The sequence below is a fragment of the Triticum aestivum genome, chromosome 3B, assembly GCF_018294505.1.
Source record: "Triticum aestivum cultivar Chinese Spring chromosome 3B, IWGSC CS RefSeq v2.1, whole genome shotgun sequence".
NCBI lineage: Eukaryota > Viridiplantae > Streptophyta > Magnoliopsida > Poales > Poaceae > Triticum > Triticum aestivum.
The window spans coordinates 516,115,049-516,137,461 of NC_057801.1; the positions used below are offsets into that span (position 1 = coordinate 516,115,049).

Consider the following 22,413-nt stretch of genomic DNA (forward strand, 5'->3'; position numbering starts at 1 on the left):
GAATTTTATTCTCATTTCTTGCATGGGACCTAGAAATTCACCCAAGGACACACATGTGATTTTTCAACCAACTTTGGTGCATTGGAGCTTATGCTTGTAGTTCAAATTTGAATTATGCACATTAATTTCCAGGAATTTGAAAACCAAGTTTCTCAATGTTCCTGGACGAGCCATGACGCCCAGATGTTTGAATTTCATTCTCATTTCTTGCATGGGACCTATAAATTCACCCAAAGACACACATGTGATTTTTCAACAAACTTTGGTGCACTGGAGCATGTGCTTATAGTTCAAATTTGAATTATGCACATTAAATGCCGAGACTCAATTAATGCATAAAAATGCCAAACGAACCCGAGTAGTTTCAAATTTAAACACGACACTCATGCAGTTGCATGTTCACTGTACATAAATGTCCTAGCAATTCAAACACCATCCTTTCCCTCCGTAAACCATTTTGTCTTTCAAAACAAAATGAAAAAATCAGGTATACACAAACAGTTTACTAGAAATAATCGTGTGGGATGCGATATAAAATATCTTGGTGCACCGTTTTGTCTCGCTTACGCAGGAAGCTTCGTTGTCTACAGTCCACAGCCCCCGCTTGAACCACACTTGTGCACCAAATTCTTGCGGCACCGAGCGAAATTTTTCTGCCACCGCGGAAATATCTATCTCCCCGCCCCCTCCCTCCCACCAAAAGCCACATTTCCACTGTTCCTCCTTGCTTTCCAAGTTCAAACCTTCACTGTTGCTTACTGGCAGCTCAGCCTCCTCACCGGCAACCCTTCTTGTTGCAGCGTCACCTCCTTGCCGGCTACCCTTCTTCTTGTAGCGTCGCCTCCTTGCCGGCAACCCTTCTTCTCGCAGCGCCGCCTCCTCACCGGCGACCCTTCTTCTTGTTGCGCGGCCTCCTCGCAGCCAACCCTTCTTATTGTTGCGCGGCCTCGTCGATATGGTCAGGTAATCCACACCCCACCCACACCATCCTCCTCCTTTCTCATCCCACATGCCCCAACCGACGGCGCAAAACCTTCCACCGAAATCACTGTCCCCCTCCTCCAATTAAGCGCTGCCCACAGCCATTTTGCACGCAGTTTAACGTGGAGCTCAGTAGCATCTGGCAGCAGAGAAGCAAATCACGGTCGCACGCGCGCACGAGATCGCTATGGCTGCCATGCTTGCCGACCGCCAGATCTTGGAGGAGCACCTCATCTTTGAGGCCTCCCTCGACACCGCCACGCGGTTGTCTACTTTAAAATACAGTTCGTGTTGTTTTCTCGAGGCCACCGCCAGTGCCTTCTAGTGATTTGTCCTCCGTAGTGTTAATATGCAATCTGATGTTCAGTTAACAGTTTGGTCCTCTGAAATGTAATGTTCAGTTAACACTTTGGTCCTCTGAAATGTAATGTTCAGTTAACAGTTTGGTCCAACAATTGCTACATTTCGTAGTATTGTTCTCAAGCATTCTTTGTTTTGTTAATTGTCTTATCTTCTAGTACATGTTTCTATTCTGCAATGTCGCGCTCGGTTAACTATTTTGGTTCATTTGGTCTACTGTCCATTTAACTGTTTGGTTGAGTTCTGCAATTTGATTTTCATTTGTTGTGGGTACAATTTTGTATTCTTATGCATGTGAAATAAATCGAATTTGAATGTAATCAATACATATTCTATTGATAGTATGGCAACTCTCAGTTAACCTGATCAAGATCTTCCTTATGTGTGTTGCAGGGAAACAATGGGAGACACTGCGGTTTACCATCAAGGTTTGTTCAAGCATGATCCTTTCGCTAATAGCACATTATTGTGCAGTTACAGGAATCATTCTAATATTTAGGTTTCTTACAATTTGGTCTTGCATGTGTAGGTCTTGCTGTCAGAGGCTTAGACCCACTGTTCGGCCCATTTTGCATATGGGAAAATGAGATGTCCATGAATATCAATCAAGTCAAGAAACTTAGAAAGATTGTTAGGATGAAGAAACTTGCCACGAATAATAGCAAGATCTTTGTTTGCACAATGAATAAGACATCAGTCAACTATAGGATGGTACTAACTCTTTTACCTTGTTTTTACCCCTTGCGCCATTTCAAAATTTATAACAGCGATTTATGCATATCTTTTTTTTAATACTTTCCAAAGCAGTTCACCGATGATTACCTCTCAAACCACCTGCATGGTCAAGAGGCGAGGAAGGTATTCATTCAACACTCACGGTACAATATTGAAGTCTTGCTGAAGAGGACGAAGGTTGGGCGGGCAATTATCCATAGCCACTGGCCTAAAGTTGCAAGGACATTCAACATCACTGAAGGCTCAATATTTGCTTTCCACTTCTGCAGTTTCCCAGATGAGATTCATCTGTCTATTTACCGTGTATGATGCTACTTTCCAAAGATTTTTTATGTTGCATGTGAAACTTGATGCTGTTGTGTAATGGTGTAACTGAATGCTGAATCTTTCTGATGTAGTTTGATTGTGAAATCATGGTTGTTGTTATATGGATATGAAATATCTGGTGTGTTTTATAAGAAATATCAATTTGATTAGTACATGGATTATCAATAATAGGCTAATTACCTTGCTTATTGGGGTTTTCTATTGCAGACGGTTACTCAGACAGGACCGTGGGCGATGAACTCAAACAACCAGCACGGTTTCTAAAAAGTAAGGCGTGTTCGATCAACTAACAATCACACACGGCTTCTGGCAGAGAACTGCTTGCGTTAGCCCACCTTGCACAAACGTTTTCACACAAAAAATTGTGTGTGATATACATACGAACGGAAATGTTTTTCTGGGATTCACCGTGTGGGATGTACATACGAACGAAAACAATTGGGTTTCGATGCCCCGCCAGATCGCACACGAGCTCATTTTGCCCCAGCCTGTGTTCCAGGAGGGCCTATCCCCGACGATTTCTGGGTCGTGTGGGAAGGACCCCCCCACCCCCCACCCTATCGCCCACACTCACTTGGCGACAGTTCCAAATGCCGTCGCGAAAAGGGGTTAAAAACCGTTTGTATAGCAGGTCTCTACACCAGTGCTTCTCAACCATGTGTCAGCTTCTCCTATCATGTACATTTGTGCTAATGATATCTTGTATTCTTCAGGTGTTGCTGACATCTGAAAGTACTTGTTACATTGCCTTATCCACCCAACTGGGTCAGCACCATCAAACTTGGAAATTCTAGTTTAGGTCCTTTTGTCATTGCTTTCATAAATTGAGCCTGAATATCCTGTTCATAGGTTCTGTAATAACCTTGCCACAACTGCCTCTCTCTGTTTGCTTGGAACTATTGAAATGCAGGTGTGTGTGGCTTGGCCTGATGTGCCACAGGGGTATTCCTTTCAACAGTTAAATCTTGCACTAGAATTCTCTCTGTAGTACTGCGTTTCTGCACTCTGACAGGAGGTAAATTTTGGAGTTGAGCTTCTTCAAATTGTCTGTTCAGCTCTCTTTCTGCCTCCAAATGTTTCTGAGATTTGCATTTCTTTGCTCCAGATTTTGCAATTCTGCCTGAGCTAGAGTTGGTGATTTTACTACTTGACTTGCACTAGTTTCAGCTTCATCCTTATTCCTGTTCACTGCTTTGGGTACTAGAGATTTCAGAACTAAATTCATGGCTGCCATTTGTTTACCCAATTGTAGCATTGCTTCGTACTGTGCTCTCCAAAGAGCAACTCTTCTCAAAATCTCAAAACAAAAGGTGCTGAGTTGGAATCCCATTTTAAGGATTCTTGTGGTTCCGGGGAATCCAGTTACAGGAGAACCAGGAAAGGGGAGCTCTCCCTTTTTTCCGTCTGACTCCTTATCTAAAGAATGTTGGTTTTAAGAACGAGTGATTGCCCTTCTCCGACCCTTACTGCCTAACCGGAGAGTGGACGGCTAATGTGTTCCACTTATTGAACAGGGTCTATGGTCGGTCCGTGACCCCTGGACACCGAGGGCGTCCTTGGGGTGATCTCGTAGTTCCTGTTGTACACCTCCTACTTGCTCACATATTTCAGTTTGTTTGGGGCTGATGGCTGATACCTCTTGTTGAAGCTTGGAAACATCAGTATGCAGAAATATTGAGTCTTGCTGCAGAATGCCAAATTCCTCTTTCATGGACAGAACGTCCTGCCAATCAGCATCATCTATGCTCTTAGATGTCCTTCCCATCTCCTTGATCTAACGAGGTAAGGAATTTTACCACCACAGACCTGGCAACCCGTCCTCTCACTCAGATCTTGCCGCGGCCGACCTCCGTGCTACTCTGCGACACAAACCAGCGATGGATGTGGGACTTCACTACCTGAGAAGTGTTCTCCGGCAATCACTCCGCCCTACCAGCCTATAGCCGAACAAATCGCCACCACCAGCGCCAACAAACACCAGATCGCCGCCGCCCACGCCGCCTACTGTCAGATCGCCGCCACCGACGCCTCCAACACGTAGATCACCCCGTCGTCATCGAATCAACACACTAGGGAGGGAATTGGGTGGGATTACTTCTCTGACCGAGGAAAAACCTTGCTCTAAGTACCAATTTGTCAGGCCCGAGTGGATCTATAACTTTGTTTACACGAGTATATGATAGAAATCAAGAGATCTCGCTAGATCTGGAGTATATTATCACTATAAGAGGAGCTATAGTGTTTAGGGTTCTAGCCCAAAGTTGATAATTGAGAAATATTGAATGAGATGCTTCGCCACAACCCGGCTCTGCTTATAGGGAAGAGAGTTACCCGCCAGCGCGGCAAGAGGTAAACGGTAAATAATACTTCCTCTATCCCATAATATAACAACGTTTTTGACATTTATGTAGGGTAAAAAACACTCTTATATTATGGGAACCAGGGAGTAATAACTACTCCCTCCGTCCAGAAATACTTGTCATCAAAATGGATAAAAAGGGATAATTATTCATTTTGATGACAAGTATTTTCGGACGGAGGGAGTACTAACAGAAGACGTGCCTGATTCGCTACACCTAACTGAAGAAAGGCCCCCGTTGCATCATGTGCTGACACAAGTCCCCTCTAATCCTTCTCATAGCAGTGGCAGGATCTAGTTGATCTTGATCATGAACCCAGCGATTCCTGGAGTAACATATAGTCCACATCACTTTGACTATTTTTGCTCGTTCCTGCAGACTTAATCCCCAACTAGATCATGAACTAGAGAAAAAGACAAGCACGTTGACAATTGTCAGGGAGTACGTAGTACTACTATGCAGACTGCAGACTTAATCCCCAAGGAATGATTGGTTGTCCGCAGTAATGCAAGTGGAAGTTTATTTTGAGATGCGCTAAGCCTAATTATTCTCAGGCTGTGCATTCTGCAGTGTACGGGCTGCAGTGTCAAATCTGTATATAACCGTGTCAATTTAACACAGGGGCTTCTCTTGGATTTGTTTCCCTCATGTGAATAATCAGAGAACAAGTATTGGATGAACAGCAGCACGAACATATTCCGGCATTGTTTCAGAGCTTGGACTTTGGGTTTCTGAGAATTCGGGGTTTGAATTTATAGGACTTCCAGACGTACGGTTGTTTCCTGTCATTTTGTTCCCGCTAGTGAAGGTTAGAGAACTAGAGAAAAGGACCAGCGTCTCTTACTTAACTTTAGATGCCACCAGGGAGAGAAAAACGGCGTCTTTTGCCTTTTGGGACACGAGGTAAGCGGACGTGAACCCGCATTCGACACTGGTGACAATTATGAGTCAACTGGGCGATAGAAATCAGTGATCGACGAGTCCCAGTATGGCATTGACTCAGATCCCAACAGTTCACCGCCTCCAGTACATTGATTCAAGTCGATCCTAGACGAACAGGCATGATACTACGGCAAAGGTCTACGGCAAGTTTAAACAGCGATCTTGCAACGTAAGAATAACTGTGGCATTCTTAGGTTCCAAACATGAGACACCGACCTACGGCAATTGGTAAACCATCTTATTCACCACCTAACATAGCTGCTCACAGTGAACGGCTAGGGACCGAAGAATTCTTCAGGAACGTGAAACTTCAGACCGATGGCCTATAATGGAAAATACAACAGAACGTCAGAAATGGGAAGGCAAACAATATATAGAGCCAATTAAAGCTTCGACAGTTAATTACTAACCATGAAGTAGCATAGCAAACAAAAACGTTCAAAAAATAAAAAGCTTTTGGTGGAACAAATAACATAGGAAATGCAGATAAGGTACATGGGTGGGGGATTATCTATGAGATGAGATAATCCAGCTTTCTAGAGGAAAAAATGGAATTATTTTCGCATACTAAATTATTTTAGATGGAACCAGCATTCTTTAAACTAGCTTCAAGCTCAACTATAGTCTATTTCATCGGTGATTAGCAAAAAATGGCAAACTTACCAATAACAGGGATTTGGAAAAGGGTATCTTGGATTCTATTGTATCATTCCGATATGTTGCCTCAGCTAGCAAGTAGGGTCTTATACCCATATAAGGACAATACCGCATGAAGAAGTCAAAATGATAATGGAACTAGAACTAGAACAGGTAACCTAAAGGAAAGGCAATTCTAGAACTACTTCAATCTGCACCTGTTCCCAGAGCCATGCCGGGCAAATTCTGAGCACACTAAGTTCGTTATGATGGGCTTCTTACTATCGTGAAAGGATGTTTAAATAGTTTATTCACATGGTCTTATCAAATTACAGAGTAAATCATTCACAGCTCGGCTTACAAATATCCAATTAACAAGTTCTCCTAACACAGAAAGATGGCTGAAAAATCCTGGTTATAACTAAGGGTTCTAAGGCTAGCTTTCCAAACTCCAGATGAAACAATCGTGCTTGATCTGATGGTACCTATTACAAGCTTTAAGATCTACTGAGTAATCCAAAATGTCTTATATTTGTTTACAGGGGGGGGTATATCCTATCTAACTGTTATCTGTCGCTTTTTGAACTGTGTCTCCTTAATTGATTGCATAGCTAAAAGAATAACTTTCAAATAGATAGTTACAAGTTTAAATGCTGATGTATGGTGTGATCAGGTCTCAGTTTCTAAATGCTTCTAAACCCAGTTCGTTGGCATTTCTATAAATGACAAGTAAAAGTGTGAGGGGTATTTCAAGTTGCTGAACGTTTGAACTCAACTGAAGAAATGGTAGTGCATTGTAGCTCAAGGGTAGAGGTTTTTTCACCATACCTTAGCGAATTCTATATCTGCGTCACTATGATCATTCTCTCTCCCAGCAGCATCACCAACATAGAAAGATCTGAAAAGGCACGGGAAATTTCAGAAGGAGAGCATGTAGCATGACCAAATCCTAAGGAGAAAAAGGTGTGGCATGAATTCTTGCAGCAACATACTGAACAGACTCAGAGACTTGCACTATAAGAACAAGGTGGGCAATACTAGTTTGCATAACAGCATAACTCATGTTTAAGCTGTGGAGGCCCTATTCTTTGTGTGGATTTAGCAGCAAGCTCAGAACCTCGGGTGCTATAATGGAGCTTCATGTGCTGATCACTCAGCCTAAAGCCCTAAAAATAGGTATGTGGTGAATCTTACACGTACTACAACAGTACTTTCATGTAGATCACAAGGACAGTCTTGTGAGTGTGGTTGATATATAAGCAAGTTAGCAACAGGGGCATGGCTCCAAGAAGCAATTGTCCTGAATGAAACCATGGCTAAGCGACACATGCAACTCACAGAAACAAACAAAGAAAATGAACCGTGTGCATGTCAGCTGCTTGTCCAACAACCACATATGAACAGAGATAACAAAATTACATTCAAAATTAAATGTTTAAGCTTACACCCTATGAAATAAATCAATTCAAAATGGTGACTCTGGAAAAAAAAATCGGAAATAGAATGATTACTGGTCCATGTCGATGGCAATTCCAGAATTGAAATGCTCTGCCATCAACCACCACATTCCTGAATTTGGTTTGCGAAACAGATCATCCGGTGTGCCTTTTCCTTTCCCAGTACCACACGCAATGAAAACCTGCAGGAAAACACAAGCACAATAAGCTACAGCTCTTATTATTATTATTTAATATGTCAAAGGATCGATCAGAAACATAAGAGACACATTTTAATACAAATATTAGAGAAAAGAAGATAGGTTAGCAGAATACCTGAATAGGGACTTTAACACACTCAATAAAGTTGTCAAGGCGTCCAACTTTTGAGTCAACAGCTTGCTGCCGCTTATTCTTCCAGCGCTCAATGTTTGACTCATTGGTGAATATGACCTGCCAACACCATACAGCATGATTTTGTATTAACATGCCATGTGTATACTTATCTTGAAATGGAGTACACAGATACAGAAGAAAAGTGATGGAATCAAAATAAGAAAGAAACTAACCAACTTGTAGCCATCATTGTACAGGCTTTGCAGCTTGTCAGGAATTGATTTATGCTGTAAAGACCACTTGTCTGCACCAATGCTACATTTGCAGTAGGTCAAAAGTTATCAACTGTCTCCCTAGTGTAACAGCTCATATAAGAGAAGCATTCAAATCAGAAACTCCATTTATAAAAAGTCAGTCTCCGGAGATCACATCACAAGCCAGCACCTAACGGTTATACTCAAGACCATCAGGTAAGCATTTTTTTTTCACAACTCGACCGCTGGTAGATCTAGGTACCAAATATTTTTCTCAAGAGAAGGTTACTTGAAATGGACGGTTGTAAAAAAGGAAACCGCTTAGGTCAAGAACACCAAGACAGGGGCGATGATGAATGATGAAAAGTTGTGATTTCCTACAGTTTAAGATTCTTTAAGATTAGTGTGTCATACTATACATGTTCTTCAGGAACGTGTGGTAATGAGCGCCCTATGTAGAGAGCCCACGTCATGCATGCATGGACTAAACTTTTTTTAATCAATTTTTCACATTTAAATAAGAAGCATTTTGGATTTTAACAGACATATCATTCTGCACTTCCAGTTATGACAAGATGTAGGACACATTAGTCCATAACTTACAGATAGATGACATTATATGAGATTGCCCAACCAGACAAACATTGCCCATAGAACTGAACTGTAACACAAATCTTTTCTGTAGCAAATCAATTAAAATGTGTCTTCATTATAAAACGATGAATATTTGATACCACATTCACAGAACAAGCATGTAGAACACTCTTATCAAACATAACATATTTTAAGAAGGGAAATTATATAATATAATACATCTTCACTGAGGTTTTGGCGAGGCACCCGTCGAAATCAAACGCAGCAATCTTAGCTGAAGCATGAAGGCCATCATCCTGAACATTAGAATTGCACAAAGTTACTATCTGACAATTTTACAAGACGGTATGAAACCAAAAGTAGTAGAGTGATATAGACTATTTAAGGATAAAATAATTCTTGACAGCTGTTACTTTTTTTTTCCTCAACACACCTGCTCACGGAAAATAACGGTATCAAAAGCCTTCCAATGAGTGGGAAGGGTAGCATCCTGCATCAACAGACAACAAGGTGTGATGTAGTAACTCAGTACAATAAAATGTTTATCAACAGCCAAAGAGAGAGAAACACCTGAGTAAGACTAGCTAGGAATTACAAGACTACCTTGTATGTTTTCTTGATATCAGAAGGCGAAAAGGGTATCGCTGTACCAACTGTTTTGTTCCCTGGAGACGACTGTTATGGAAAACAGAACCAGCATTATAAATTAAATAAATAACCATGCAGCTGAGCTCCAAGGTGAAGTTAAGAAAACAAAGAGGAAGGAGGTGGCTACAGTATAAACCTTTTTCGCTCAAAAAAAGTGGCTCAATTGTCGTAGGTTATTTCGCTCAACATTACCCCACTTCACAGCCTTGGTTATTTAATTTGATTTAGTGTAGTAGGATTTTTTTAGAAAACGTGTAAGATACAAAGATGTGTACTAGTCATTTCTTAGGATGGACTCTCAAAATAGAAGGATCAGCATTCACCACCTTGGTAAAGAACATAGAATGTGGCAAAGTGCAAGTTATAATAGGCTAACATCTGATACTATCTCTGGCTTATTCATGGAGCTTATCCAACCTTAGTAAGGAAGCTTCAGGTGAAACTTAGAACTATAAACGTCAAATGACTGATGCCTCTAAATACTATGATGCAAAAGGAGAGGGATTTGAAAGTAGGCAAGTCACTTTACCTTTACACATGGTGAATCAAACTAAGCATTCCAAACTAAACAAACTGTTATGTAAGACATGACATGTCACAGAGACAAACAAGGATCAAAAGTGCGCCAATTACTAATGTGCAGAAATATCATGTAGTAACAATACCACTTTGTTTAAACTAGATCTATGAGTGGCCAACTGTTATCTCCTGTTCACATCCCATCAAATCCACAAATTTCAAACAATTGACATCCAAACTTCATTAGAATAAAAGCCCACAAAACAATCCACAGTAAATATTGGGCGTCATAAAATACACTTGCCTTTTCAGCCACCTCCACTTCAGGTAAAGATATATGGGAATTTCCTTTGTTCGGACTTGATAGTTCCACTGGACCGACTGCAGCCTGGTCTCCCTTTTTATTCTGAAAATGGGTAAATTTTATGGACATGCACATACTTCTACAAAACTATTGCAAAATATGGTAGTATTTAGTACTCAGAAATATTCATCATACAGCAGCGTAGGCATTTCAGCAAGTGGGGAATGTGTTACCTTCTCTAGCTCCCGTAACTCCTCACGATCGTCATCCTGGAGGCCAAAAGTAACAGTTTAGCCACCAACGAAAAATACAAAAACAGAACTAAATAACAATGAAATGAAGCCTCCCAGAGCACAAACCTTAATGGATTCGAACCCCTTGAGCTTCTCAACAGGGCCTAGCGGATGCGACGAGGTGGGAAAGCAGGCGACATGGTACCACTTGGTGCTGTCGAAGCCACGGGGGTCATGGGCTGAGACGCCAATGCGAAGAGCGCCCTTGGTGATGCTTGCATTGCAGGTCTTGCACGTGGAACGGGCGGACTTGGCGTATTCAACAGAGACACTTCCTTTTTCTGCCACCTCTGCTTTAGGCAAAACCTTTGCTTTCTTCGGACTTGGTACTTCCAATGGACTGACTGCAGTCTGGTCTCTCTTATTATTCTGAAAAGAGTAGATTTCTCAAGTTCATGGAACAGTTCATATTTTTATCAAGCAAAACTACATTCTGTGGAGGCACAAGTCAAATCTCTTATTCCTTTGCTCATAAAAACATCGATTATATAGAAAGGTACCCCCAACCTTCCACCTTATGATTTAGGCCTCCTTTGGTTCATAGGATAGGAATAGTATAGGAATAGGAAAATCATAGGAAGTGAGATGACATGCATCTCAAATCCCATAGAGAAAGAGATGTCATTTGATGCATAGGATAGGAATTTTTCCATAGAGTCTAGTCCAATGTTTTTTTTTCCTTTGAAATGTGAAGGATTGATACCTATCCTACGTAGGAATAGGAATCCATTCCTACAAACCAAAGGGCTCCACAGGAATTTTTCTACAAAGTTCCTATCCTTTGCAACTCCTACAATATTCCTATGAACCGAAGGAGGCCTTAGCAACATAATTTTACATTACTCAAAATTGACATCCAATAGGCAGAAATATTCGGCGCAGGAGTGGCGGGAAGACCACTAACAGAACAGGCATTTTCAACAGGTGAGGAATGTGCTACCTTCTCGAGCTCTCGCAGCTCCTCGCGATCGTCATCCTGCACAACCCCCAAAAATACCTTGAGTTTAGCCTCCAAGCACAAAACAGAACAGATCGAAAACGGAATGGAACAAAAAAAACACCCAAACCTTAATGGAGTCGAACCCCTGGACCTCCTCGACGGGGCCAAGCAGGTGCGAGGAGGCGGGGAAGCAGGCGACATGGTACCACTTGGTGCTGTCAAAGCCACGGGGGTCATGGGCTGAGACGCCAATGCGAAGAGCGCCCTTGGCGATGCTTGCATTGCAGGCCTTGCAGGTGGAACGGGCGGACTTGGCGTATTCAACAGACACACTTCCTTTTTCTGCCACCTCTGCTTTAGGCGAAACCTTTGCTTTCTTCGGACTTGGTACTTCCAATGGACTGACAGCAGTCTGGTCGCTCTTATTATTCTGAAAATAGTAGATTTCTCGAGTTCATGGAATGGTTCATATTTTTATGAAGCAAAACTATATTCAATGGGGGAACACATCAAATCTCTTATTCCTTTGCTCATAAAAAAATCGATTATATAGAAAGCTACCCAAACGTTCCACCTTATGATTTAGCAACATAATTCTACATTACTCAAAATTGCCATCCAATAGGCAGAAATATTCAGCGCAGGAGTGGATGGAAGACCACTAACAGAACAGGCATTTTCAACAGGTGAGGAATGTGCTACCTTCTCAATCTCTCGCAGCTCCTCGCGATCGTCATCCTGCACAACCCCCAGATACCGGGAGTTTAGCCTCCAAGCACAAAACAGAACAGATCGAAAACCGAATGGGACAAAATAAACAACCCAAACCTTAATGGAGTCGAACCCCTCGACCTCCTCGACGGGGCCAAGCGGGTGCGAGGAGACGGGGAAGCAGGCGACGTGGTACCACTTGGTGCTGTCGTAGCCCCGAGGGTCGCGCGCGGAGGCGCCGAGGCGGAGCGCGCCCTTGGCGATGGTGGCGCTGCAGCCCTTGCAGGAGGAGCGGCCGGACTTGGCGTACTCGACGGAGACGGTCGCCTTGGCGTCCGGCGAGGCCGACATTGCTCCGCGGGCGATGCGGACGACTGCGGGGAGGAAGAGGAGGCTGGGGTTTCGGGAGAAGAGGGGTGCGAGCATGCGAGGTGGGGACGGGCTGGAGGGGAGGGGAAGGGACTGGCTAGGGTTTTGTGTAGTGTAGGTGGTCGGCGCTGGAATCACGCTGCGGTGGGAGGGAGGCGGGGGCGGGAAGAAAGAGGAAGGTGGGGCAGCGAGCCGAGCCGCGGTGGTGGTGGCCGGTGCTGCCGTCGTGTTCCTGAGTCGTGACAAGTGTCAGGTTTGGGGGTCGGCTGCATCGTGGGCTGGTCTAACTTTGGGCTCATTTTAGTATCTAAACTTGAAAAATACATTGCACTGGTATCATAAATTGGCATGAACATACAAATACGGTTCAAATCTCAATTATATACGTCCACCACACTGACAAGGCACGCCCGTGTGGCATGGGCCCATTGTCAGACACCGGACGACAGGAAAGGCACGCCCGTGTGGCATGGGCCCATTGTCAGACACCGGACGACAGGAAGGATGGCGTGTGGCCTGAATTTTTGCGAAATACTTCTGAAATTATTTTTGCTTACAAAAAGCCTTCGGGAAAAAAACTGGTCCGGTGGGGTTCTGAACCAGCACCGTGCCGTTCGCATGTCAGGATGGCTGGCCATTAGACTCAATCACTTTTGCAGTCATGCACATCTACTATCTACTATCTATCTACTACCACTATAAAAAGAAGAGAGGGGCAGATCCAAACAATCACATCCATTCATCATCAAAATCTAATGGCCCTTAATCATTTTGTGTTTAACGCTATCAACCACGCAACAAGCCACAGTGCGATCGCTACTATGCCCCGCAGTAAAAAAGAAAGTAAACCGCCCGCCCGCACGACCTCCTCCTCCTCCTCCCGCAGCCGCGCCGTTCGCCTCCCGCAGCCGCGCCCTTCACCGCCTCCTCGCGCCGCCGGAGCCACGGGAAGCGGCCGCGGGTCGCCGGGAGCCTCCCCGACCGCGGGAGCCCGCCCCGCTCCCGCCGCGGCTCGCCGGGAGCCTCCCCTGCCGCCGAAGCCGCCCCGCCGCAGCTTGGCCTCCGCCACTCCGCCACTCCGCCGGAGCGAGTCTCTCTCCTCTTCTCTTGGGATGGGACGCCTTCTCTCCTCTGCTCCCAGCCGGATCCAATCCACCTCGCCCCGGCATGCAGCCACGGAAGGCCAGGTCCGTGCGCCTCTTTCCCATGGCCATGGAGTCGCCGCAGCCGCCATGGAATGCCTGAATGTCGTCAAGGTCCCTCTTCTCCTCTCCCAACTGGACTCTTGATTGTTTTGGATTTGGCGGCTCCCCTCACTCACACCCTCCCTCCCTGATGCAGATGCACGCAGGTGCAGCACCTACACCGATGGCTGCTCTTGAGACACAGACAACATAGGAGAGGACAAGTCCAGAATTGCTAGACTGAATCTATCCATCTGCTCTGCTCTCGGGACAACAGAGGAGAGGACGAGTCCAGAATTGCTTGACTGAATCTATCCATCTGCTCAGCTCAGTTCATGCAGGTCAGGTCACATCACGGAGGGATTCCTGCGAATCTACATACAACTTCAATTAATTTATTATTAGTACTAGGTGGGTGTGAGAAAACTGAAATTTTTAGATGCATGCTTGCTTGGATGCGTGTCACACAACACTGTTTGCTCGTCTCAACTCTGTGTTTTTGCTTCTGTACCAACATCTTCTCAACTTTGTGTTCTATTTATGGAAATTGTAGAGGCTAGAGACATAGCAATCGTCAGGCTTCAGTTTTGTACTGACCACTCCAAGGCTTGTTCAACCTGGTGAATCTTTCCTTCATCTGCATCATTTTTCGCTTCAGTCTGTACATCCTCGCCCTCCGCACATCCTCGCCCTCCGCCCACCGATCCTATTCTCCGCCGCCCGCCTTCCTCTGCTCCTCCTCTGCCGCCGCCGATCTCATCCGAGCCAGTAAGTTTTCTTTACATTCAAGTGTGCATTGTTTGAACAACATGCTTGTGGTTCTGTTCTTTCCACACAAGATAATCTGATACATACATGATCCTTCTGGTTATGATTATTTTAGTGCATACATACATGATTCTACCACACAGCAGGAACAATTATTCTGGAACAATTGCCGTATGTGAATTATCATGATCCAACGCCAATGCCACACTCAGCGCCAAAAGGGTTACAGTTTATGAGGACATATTTAATTAGTGAGGATTTCAGAAATTTGTAGTCCAAGCAACTCATACATTTGAAGTTTTGTTGCTTACCTTCCCATCCCATTGTGTTGCTATGCTCCTGAAGTTGCCTAACTACAGGAAAGGAGGCCAAAGTTTTGCTATATTGGGTTATCCACAATAGTATCGGCAACGATGTTTTGTTTTGTCACAACTACTCAAATATATAATCTAAATAATCTAAATATATAATCTGCACATTGTAGTTTGAGTTAAAAAATAGCACATTGTAGTTTTAATTTTATTTTTTTAAAAACCCACGTGTTTTGTTGTTTCAAGAGATTGAGTCATGGGCTGTGAGCAAGCATTATATATTGACATGAAAGGTAGATCTATTTAGATCATGAAGGTTTGCGCACCGTGATGCAAAGGCCGTATGCATCGACGAGGCGAAGGTGGGGCTTACCGGGATGGGTTGAGAGGAGGCAGTGGAGAGAGGAAATGGGAGAGGCGGATGGTGAATATAGGAGGTGAAAAAGGATGCATCTACTTAGTCCTTCTGTTGAATGCATAAAAGGCACCCTGCAGCCTCTCTGCTTGCAAAATAGATGCTCTCTGCTTGGTACACTCATGACATTAAACCTTTCATCTCCAGTTAGAGATGCAACTTGAATTGACCTAAAAAATTCTATTTTTGAGTATTACCTTCTTCCACACCTCTGCAACATCTTCTGAAGCCTCTACTCTTAACCAGTCTGCTGCTATCACTTTCTCAAATTTTATACGGGAAAATAATGTAGTAGTTTTTTTAAAAAAATTGTGCAAGCTAATATGTTTCAAGATTCATGAAACATATGTTTCAACATTCAAAAGTTTACATAAAAACCATATGCGGCAAAACTGAATGACATTTTGAAATATATAATTTTGACAGAATGAAAACAAATTCAGTTTCCTCTTCCTCCCTAACTACGCATACTTTATTTCTACAGGTACAAATATTGCCACTCATCAACATCTGCAGCATCTAAGGTCCTTTTCGTCACATATTCATATTTACTTGAGATTCTGCTTACTTTGTTTGCACCATTTAATAATTGAGCTTCTCAATATTGCATGAATATTTCTAATGATGTACGATGTTCCCCATTTCTTTAACATCCCTGGCATGTGTGTGCTCCATTAGTGAATGACAAATTTCTGAATTTTTGTGATGAACAATGTTTACGTTCGTTTAGGCAGCTCACCGGCATCCATCATGGTTTGCTATTTTAGAATTAATCAAGATTACCTTTCAGGCTTGTTCCGTTGCCTAGCTAATTCCCTCCTTGTAGGCCATGTTGTGGTCTGAAATTGAACGTATACATATGATCCTGGTTTTTCTACACCGCCAACTTTACTATTGATTATTCCTAGAACCTTAAGTTGATCTGAATAGACATAGCGAAGTAGATGCAAACTTCAGGATAAAAGCATGTATATCATGGAATGATAGGAAGAGGGCTCTGAGTTAGACATGTTGATTATACTGTTTAATGTTAGCTCCATCAATACTGATACATATACAATTTCCTGTTGTAGATAGGTAAATATTTTGCAAGTAATGTAATTTGGTAAATAAGCTAAAGTATTAACCTTACTGCTATCTCAAAGTATGATGCGATTATTCAGTATCCATTGCCTGATATAGTCAGTCAGAGGCATCAAATCAAATCTCCCTTAAATGATTAAATCATTTAACTGCACATCACAAGTATCAGCCTCCATCTGCCACCAATATTGCAAGAAACAAGGCATGCTGATCTAATAACCATCTTTATATATATTTTTAACCTAACAAGTGAGCTGACGATCAGGAAATCATGTTTAACTATCAATAAATGATCCCATTTCTTGGTTCAGTGAAGTGATTATGTGGATCTTGTGAGGAAAACAGATAGGCCAAGAAGCCTGGGAGGTTGTCTACAGTCACTGGCCTGGTATGTGACCTGCTTGCATCTTCTAAATTATCTTCTAAATTAGTATGAATTTTTTCTGCTCAAAAACAGTTTTCTATGATATTTGTAATTTCCACGTTTCGATTGAGCTTCTTACGATCTATCAGTAAGGCCTCTCAGGTTTTAGATTTATGATTAGATCGTTGCATATAAGCCAAAATGAGTCTATGATAAGGGAAATAAACTGGCTACGCTTACCGTATGGATGAAACTGAAGAGTGAAGTGATATTTCTTTCTACCATTGCATAGCTTTACCATCACCGATCCATGTTAAGTGTGATTTGTTTCTCTGTACATTATTCGGATACAAAGGATTCGAGCTGAAAAGAAGATGCAGTGGAGAACATTATCACAAGTTAGCATTTCCTGTGAAACGAAGACCATTATATAGAACATTGATTAATTTGTAAAAAAATGCTGATAGCCAAAGGTTAATGCTGATAGACCATTATATATAAACACTTGAAATAATTCAGTTATGGTTTCTATCAATATATTGTTTCTACTACATATATATATATATATTACTTTTAGCTGCGCAATTTCGTCCGACAGCCAAAGGCTTGTCTATTAGTATCTTTTGTATTTGATGGGATCTTGTAACGAGAAAAAACCTTCGGAGCAAGAAACAGGAAACTAAAGGCTTGATAGTATTGTACTATTTTATCTCACTGGAAAATTATGTGTACTCATTAATACGTGCATTTGCACGTACACGATTACTAGTATACACATTATTCTTTCTATCCACTCCAACCAACGGCAGTTTTTTTTTTTGAAACAGGCAGGTAATGTTAGAAAAGATAAAATCTCCTTATAACATAATGCACTCGAGTGGGTAAAACGAACTGCAGTGCAGCCCATTTTGAATGTGTTACTTTTCTCCACCTTAAAAATTTGTACAAAAGATGTAAATCATAATCCTGTGTTATAAAGTAGCATATAATTAAAATAAAATACATCTAAAAAGTTCATATGCTTTCATAAAATATCTATGCAATAATTTTAGAAAGTTTTGTATACTTAAAATAAATTCTCATATAAGTTTAAAAAATCATGTTTTCAATAAAAAAATCATGTAGTACATAAAAGAGTTCATGCTTTGAGAATTTTTTTGCGTTGTTATAAATGGTTTATGTAGTACATACAAATTTGTTTGCTTAAAAAAATACATAGTGTGCCCTCAGATTGCGTATCCTCACATGAATAATATATGAATCACACAAACATTTTTTAATTCATAAATAATTTAAATTGTATGAATATGTTTTAAAATAACACATGAATTATTTTTAAAATTGACATGCAAATTTTTAAATTATGTTTGTTATACTGTCATAAATACAAATTATACTTTAGTATAAGTCCTTTTTGGTTGGAGTGGTATCCGAGGCTGCTATATAAACTTTGCTCGAATGTTTGAATCACTGACCTGACACTATTATTTGCTAGACTAAATTCCTTTAATTTATGTTGTTCTGCCTAGCGTATACAAAAGAGCAAGTTTCAAGCGTTGACTTGCTAGCCACACCTGCACGCAAACAGCAGGTCCTTGGATCGAATCCTTGCCAGACCATTTTTCATTTTTATTTTACAAATGTCTGTTGTTTCTCTCCGAGGGTCTATCTGTAAGAAAAATAATTTAATGGGTTTTCCAAAAACATGGCCGCACACCCTCTTTCCTGCTGTCCATCTAGTCGCTGACAACAGGCCTTATGCCATGCTGGAACGCCTTAGACGTATTAATATGAGATTTGAACCGTATTTGCACGTCCATGCCAAGTTATGGTACTAGTTCGATGTATTTTTTAACTTTAGGCATCAAAGTGAACATCCGTGACAAGTTGAAGCACCATCGGTGTATTTACCTCTTTGATTAACCACCGTGCTTGCTTGCCTGGCTCGGAGCGCCTGGCAGGCTCAGAGCCTCAGATACAGTAGCACCACCGAGGCAACAGAGAAAATTGCTCCGTCCGTTCCAAATTATAGTGATTTCTCTATTTTTCTTCGTCAACTTTGACTATAAATTTAACCAACGACACCGGCCGTGATAGAAGCAAAAGTTATGCTAATGAATTCGTATTTTTAAAAGAAAATTTTAATTATATAATTTTTTTCTTCCGCTGTAGTTGGTGTCATTGGTTAAATTTATTGTCAAAATTTGACCTCGACAAGCGCGGGCATACTATATTTTAAAATGAAGGGAGTACAAGTTTTGGTCCTCGAAACTTGCGAACGCGTAATACAACCTCTTCTTTAATGGCAATTGGTGTCAAGTTATAGTACCAGCTTTTACATACGAATATTGTCTTTGAAGGCCGAGCTCAGCTTTGAAAAAAAATGAATTTCATCAAATTTCATATTTTCTATGTTTCAAAAAAATCTTAAAAAAACACAGATATACATGAAGGCATAACACACATGTGTGTAAATTTTCACGACAAAATATGTCGGCGTTCTGGATATGGGGGTATCCAGACTTGCCTGCCTGCGGCCCATCACGTGGCTTCATCGACGACCTAGTACGACACATCTTCTACATCAACAGCTCAAGACCTCGCGAGGCGGACGACGCCAAGACCCCCGAGGGGATCGGCCTCTCATGCTGGCTCCCGAGGGGCGGAGAGTTCTATGCAAAGTGCACCTCACGAGGCTCAGCTGACGTGAGCCGTGACGACCAAGGCCAGGCGGGTGCCAGGCAGGCGCCAGCGGGCACAGAGCGCCAGTTTCCTCTTATGTGTAAGGGAGGCATGCCACAGGCGCGGAGTCTCGAGGAATCAGCTAAAGGTTTCCATTCTGGTGCAACAAGATCAAGACCGCCATGACGGCAGGACGTAGGTCATCACCGAGCCCACCGTAGCGTCATGGCCGGGGGCTTTTCGCAGGCGAAGACTACTTTTGTCAGAATAAGTTGTACTACTTGTCCCCTTTCAAATCCGGCTGTTGTGGGATCCCTTCCCGCCTACATTTAGGAAGAGGACCAATGCCACTATAATTAGGACTAGCCACCACCATAGGAGGCAACTGATTTGATTCCAATCGGATCCATTCTCACCCACCACCTCACCAGCTCTCTTGAGCTCAAGAACACCTCACCTCCTGAGGCCAGTTTATCCACTGTACTAGTTCATCTTCAGCCCTTCGAGGCAATCCACCAAAATGCTGGAGTAGGGTATTACACCGCAAGGTGGCCCGAACCAGGATAAACTGATGTGTCTCTGTCTCTTCGAGCTCGTCGCGCTAGGCTTAGGAAAATCACGAGTAGGCAGGTTGGACAGGTTGAGATTTCCGCACGCACCACAGAGTTCGGACCTCTCAAGGGTTTGCGGAACCCGTAATCCGACATTTGGCACGCCAGCTAGGGGTGCGTCGGATTTTCTCTTCCGTCGATCGATCCACTGTCACTCCGACAACTCCATGGACGATGCACGCTAGGCTCGCGCCAAGCGCCGGGCCGCGGTCGCCGCTCGCGTTGCTCAGACGGCCCCGACGGGCGACGGTTGTGCTTGACGTGTTCCGTCTCTGGTGGCCAACGCCGCCACGGGACCTGCCGGCCACGAGCAGCAAGCTTCTTCGCTGCACCCTTCGGTGCGTTGCGACGGGCGCACCGCCACTCTGTCACTCACCCCAGCAGCTTCATCCTCCCATGCGCGTCATGGCCCAGCGAACGCATAGGCCGCTCTGCTCATGGCGCAGGAGCTCCTTCGCTATCGTCCGGTCAACGACTTCTACGAGGAATGGCTCGAGCGGATCGCTGAGCTCGTCAGCACGGCTGGGGGCTCCACTGCACCGGGCCACTCGCTGCCCCAGCAGCCACCTGTCGCGGGTAATGTGGCTCACGGGGCTCTTCCACCACCTCCGGCTCAGGGCGTCATCATCAAGCCAAGGCATGTGGCGCCACGGTGCGACCCGCCGCGCCCGGCGCCTGCTCGCGGGGAGGTGAGCTGCCAAGTGGTGCAGCGACCTCAAGGGGAGGCGCGCGTGGTCCCTGCACCCCCGCATCAGGCCCGTGTGCCGTTGCAAGAGGTGGTGGCGCGCATGCACCAAGACCAAGTTCTACCTCCTTGACGGGCTCCAATGGCCACCGCAGGATGTCGCGCGTTCACCCCGGAGCTCCGCAACGTCATCTGGCCAAGCAAGTTCAAGCCTGACCTGCCCCCACACTACGACGGCACCGCCGACCCCGCCGAGTTCCTGCAGCTCTACGAGCTGAGCATCAAGGCGGCCAGCAGCGACGAGAAGATCATGGCGAACCGGTTCCCTATGGCTCTCAAGGATGGCGCGCGTTCTTGGCTCCTGAACCTCCCCGAGGGATCGGTCTCTTCCTGGGAGGATATGCGCGACCGCTTCATCGCCAACTTCCAGGGCACTCGCAATCGTCCGCCGGCCACGGGTGACCTGCGTCGCATCAAGCAGCAGCCAGGAGAGACCCTACAGAAGGATATCCAGCGCTTCAACAACGTTTGACTCAAGATCCCCAAGGTGTCGGACGAGGCCATCATCTCAGCTTTCACTGATGGCGTCCATGATGTCAAGATGAAGGAGGAGCTCGACATCCATGAGAACCTCTGCACAGCCCTGGAGATGTTCAACATGGCGAACAAGTGTGCAAGGGCTGAGGAGGGGCGCCTCTCCCTCCTCGAGCTCCCTGATACTGACCCAGAAGACAAGAACGCTAAGGCCAAGGACATGAAGCGCAAGGGGCCGGCCGTGCTCGCGGCCAAGCCAGAGATGAAGCGGGGCTGCGACCACCCCAAGTCGTCCAAGAGCAACCGACCGTTCTGCGTCTTCCACAACGTCCACAACCACAACACCAACGACTGCCAGGAGCTCAAGGCCCTCCGCGACGGGCGTCTTGGTCGACGCTCCGAGCGCATACGGCCGCGGAGGTGGCCGAGAAGGAGGACGCTGGGATGGACACGACCATCGCCAGGAGTGGCGCGTCCATTCTCGGGAGGACCGTTGGCAGGGCCAACCTCGTGAGGGCGCCTAGAGGGAGCAGCCTCGCGAGGAGCGCCCTTAGGGCAATGCCGGTCTGCCTCCACCGCCAAGAAGGAACGAAGAGCATCACCAGGACGAAGGGGTTGGGGGCTTCCAGGAGCCTCGAGCCATCACCTGCATCCTAGGTGGCTCAGAGGCCCCAGCTTCTCACCGACATCTTCAAGCAGTTCGCGCGCGAGGTGAACGCATCGCTCCCCAAGTCCAAAGCAACTTGCCCTCTCAGGTGGTCCAAGTGCGCCATCACCTTCAGCTCCTCAGACCAACTCAAGTGCGCGGCCACTGCCGGCGTGCTCTCCATGCTCTGCTTTCCCGTCATCAGCAACGTGGTTGTCACCTTTGTCACCAAGACTCTCATCGATGGTGGAGCGGGGCTCAAAGTCCTATCCGTTCAAACATTCGACAAACTATGAGTGTCGTACTACCAAGTTCAGCCAACTAAGCCATTTTCAGGAGTGACCGACGGTTCCACACACCCGATAGGGCAGGTCCGCCTCCCTAT

The 22,413-nt window shown here is 44.5% G+C and overlaps 1 protein-coding gene and 1 long non-coding RNA gene across 4 annotated transcripts; one reads left to right on the forward strand and one right to left on the reverse strand.

The window, feature by feature from the left end:
* Positions 1 to 5,725: 5,725 nt before the first annotated feature.
* Positions 5,726 to 12,925, reverse strand: LOC123070675 (polynucleotide 3'-phosphatase ZDP). 2 transcript variants are annotated; one of them, XM_044493969.1, is made up of 15 exons: positions 12,494 to 12,920; positions 12,368 to 12,403; positions 11,793 to 12,095; positions 11,666 to 11,701; positions 10,792 to 11,094; positions 10,666 to 10,701; positions 10,433 to 10,534; positions 9,565 to 9,636; positions 9,395 to 9,451; positions 9,181 to 9,257; positions 8,347 to 8,428; positions 8,114 to 8,230; positions 7,853 to 7,980; positions 7,170 to 7,239; positions 5,726 to 6,028 (listed from the first exon to the last, which is right to left on the reverse strand). In XM_044493969.1, exons 1-15 carry the CDS (start codon positions 12,800 to 12,802, stop codon positions 5,981 to 5,983), a joined length of 1,776 nt encoding a protein of 591 aa, XP_044349904.1. In that variant the 5' UTR covers positions 12,803 to 12,920; the 3' UTR covers positions 5,726 to 5,980. The 2 variants fall into 2 exon arrangements, with proteins under 2 accessions (XP_044349904.1, XP_044349905.1); XM_044493970.1 differs by lacking the exons at positions 11,793 to 12,095; positions 12,368 to 12,403 and having other exon boundaries at positions 12,494 to 12,925.
* Positions 12,926 to 13,565: 640 nt separating this feature from the next.
* LOC123070676 (uncharacterized) lies at positions 13,566 to 17,405 on the forward strand. Of its 2 annotated transcripts, XR_006433879.1 has the most exons (6): positions 13,566 to 14,001; positions 14,087 to 14,270; positions 14,483 to 14,697; positions 15,908 to 15,947; positions 16,818 to 16,894; positions 17,226 to 17,405. It is a non-coding gene; the product is annotated as an uncharacterized lncRNA (long non-coding RNA). The 2 variants fall into 2 exon arrangements; XR_006433878.1 differs by having other exon boundaries at positions 13,567 to 14,001; positions 16,818 to 17,405.
* Positions 17,406 to 22,413: the final 5,008 nt, after the last annotated feature.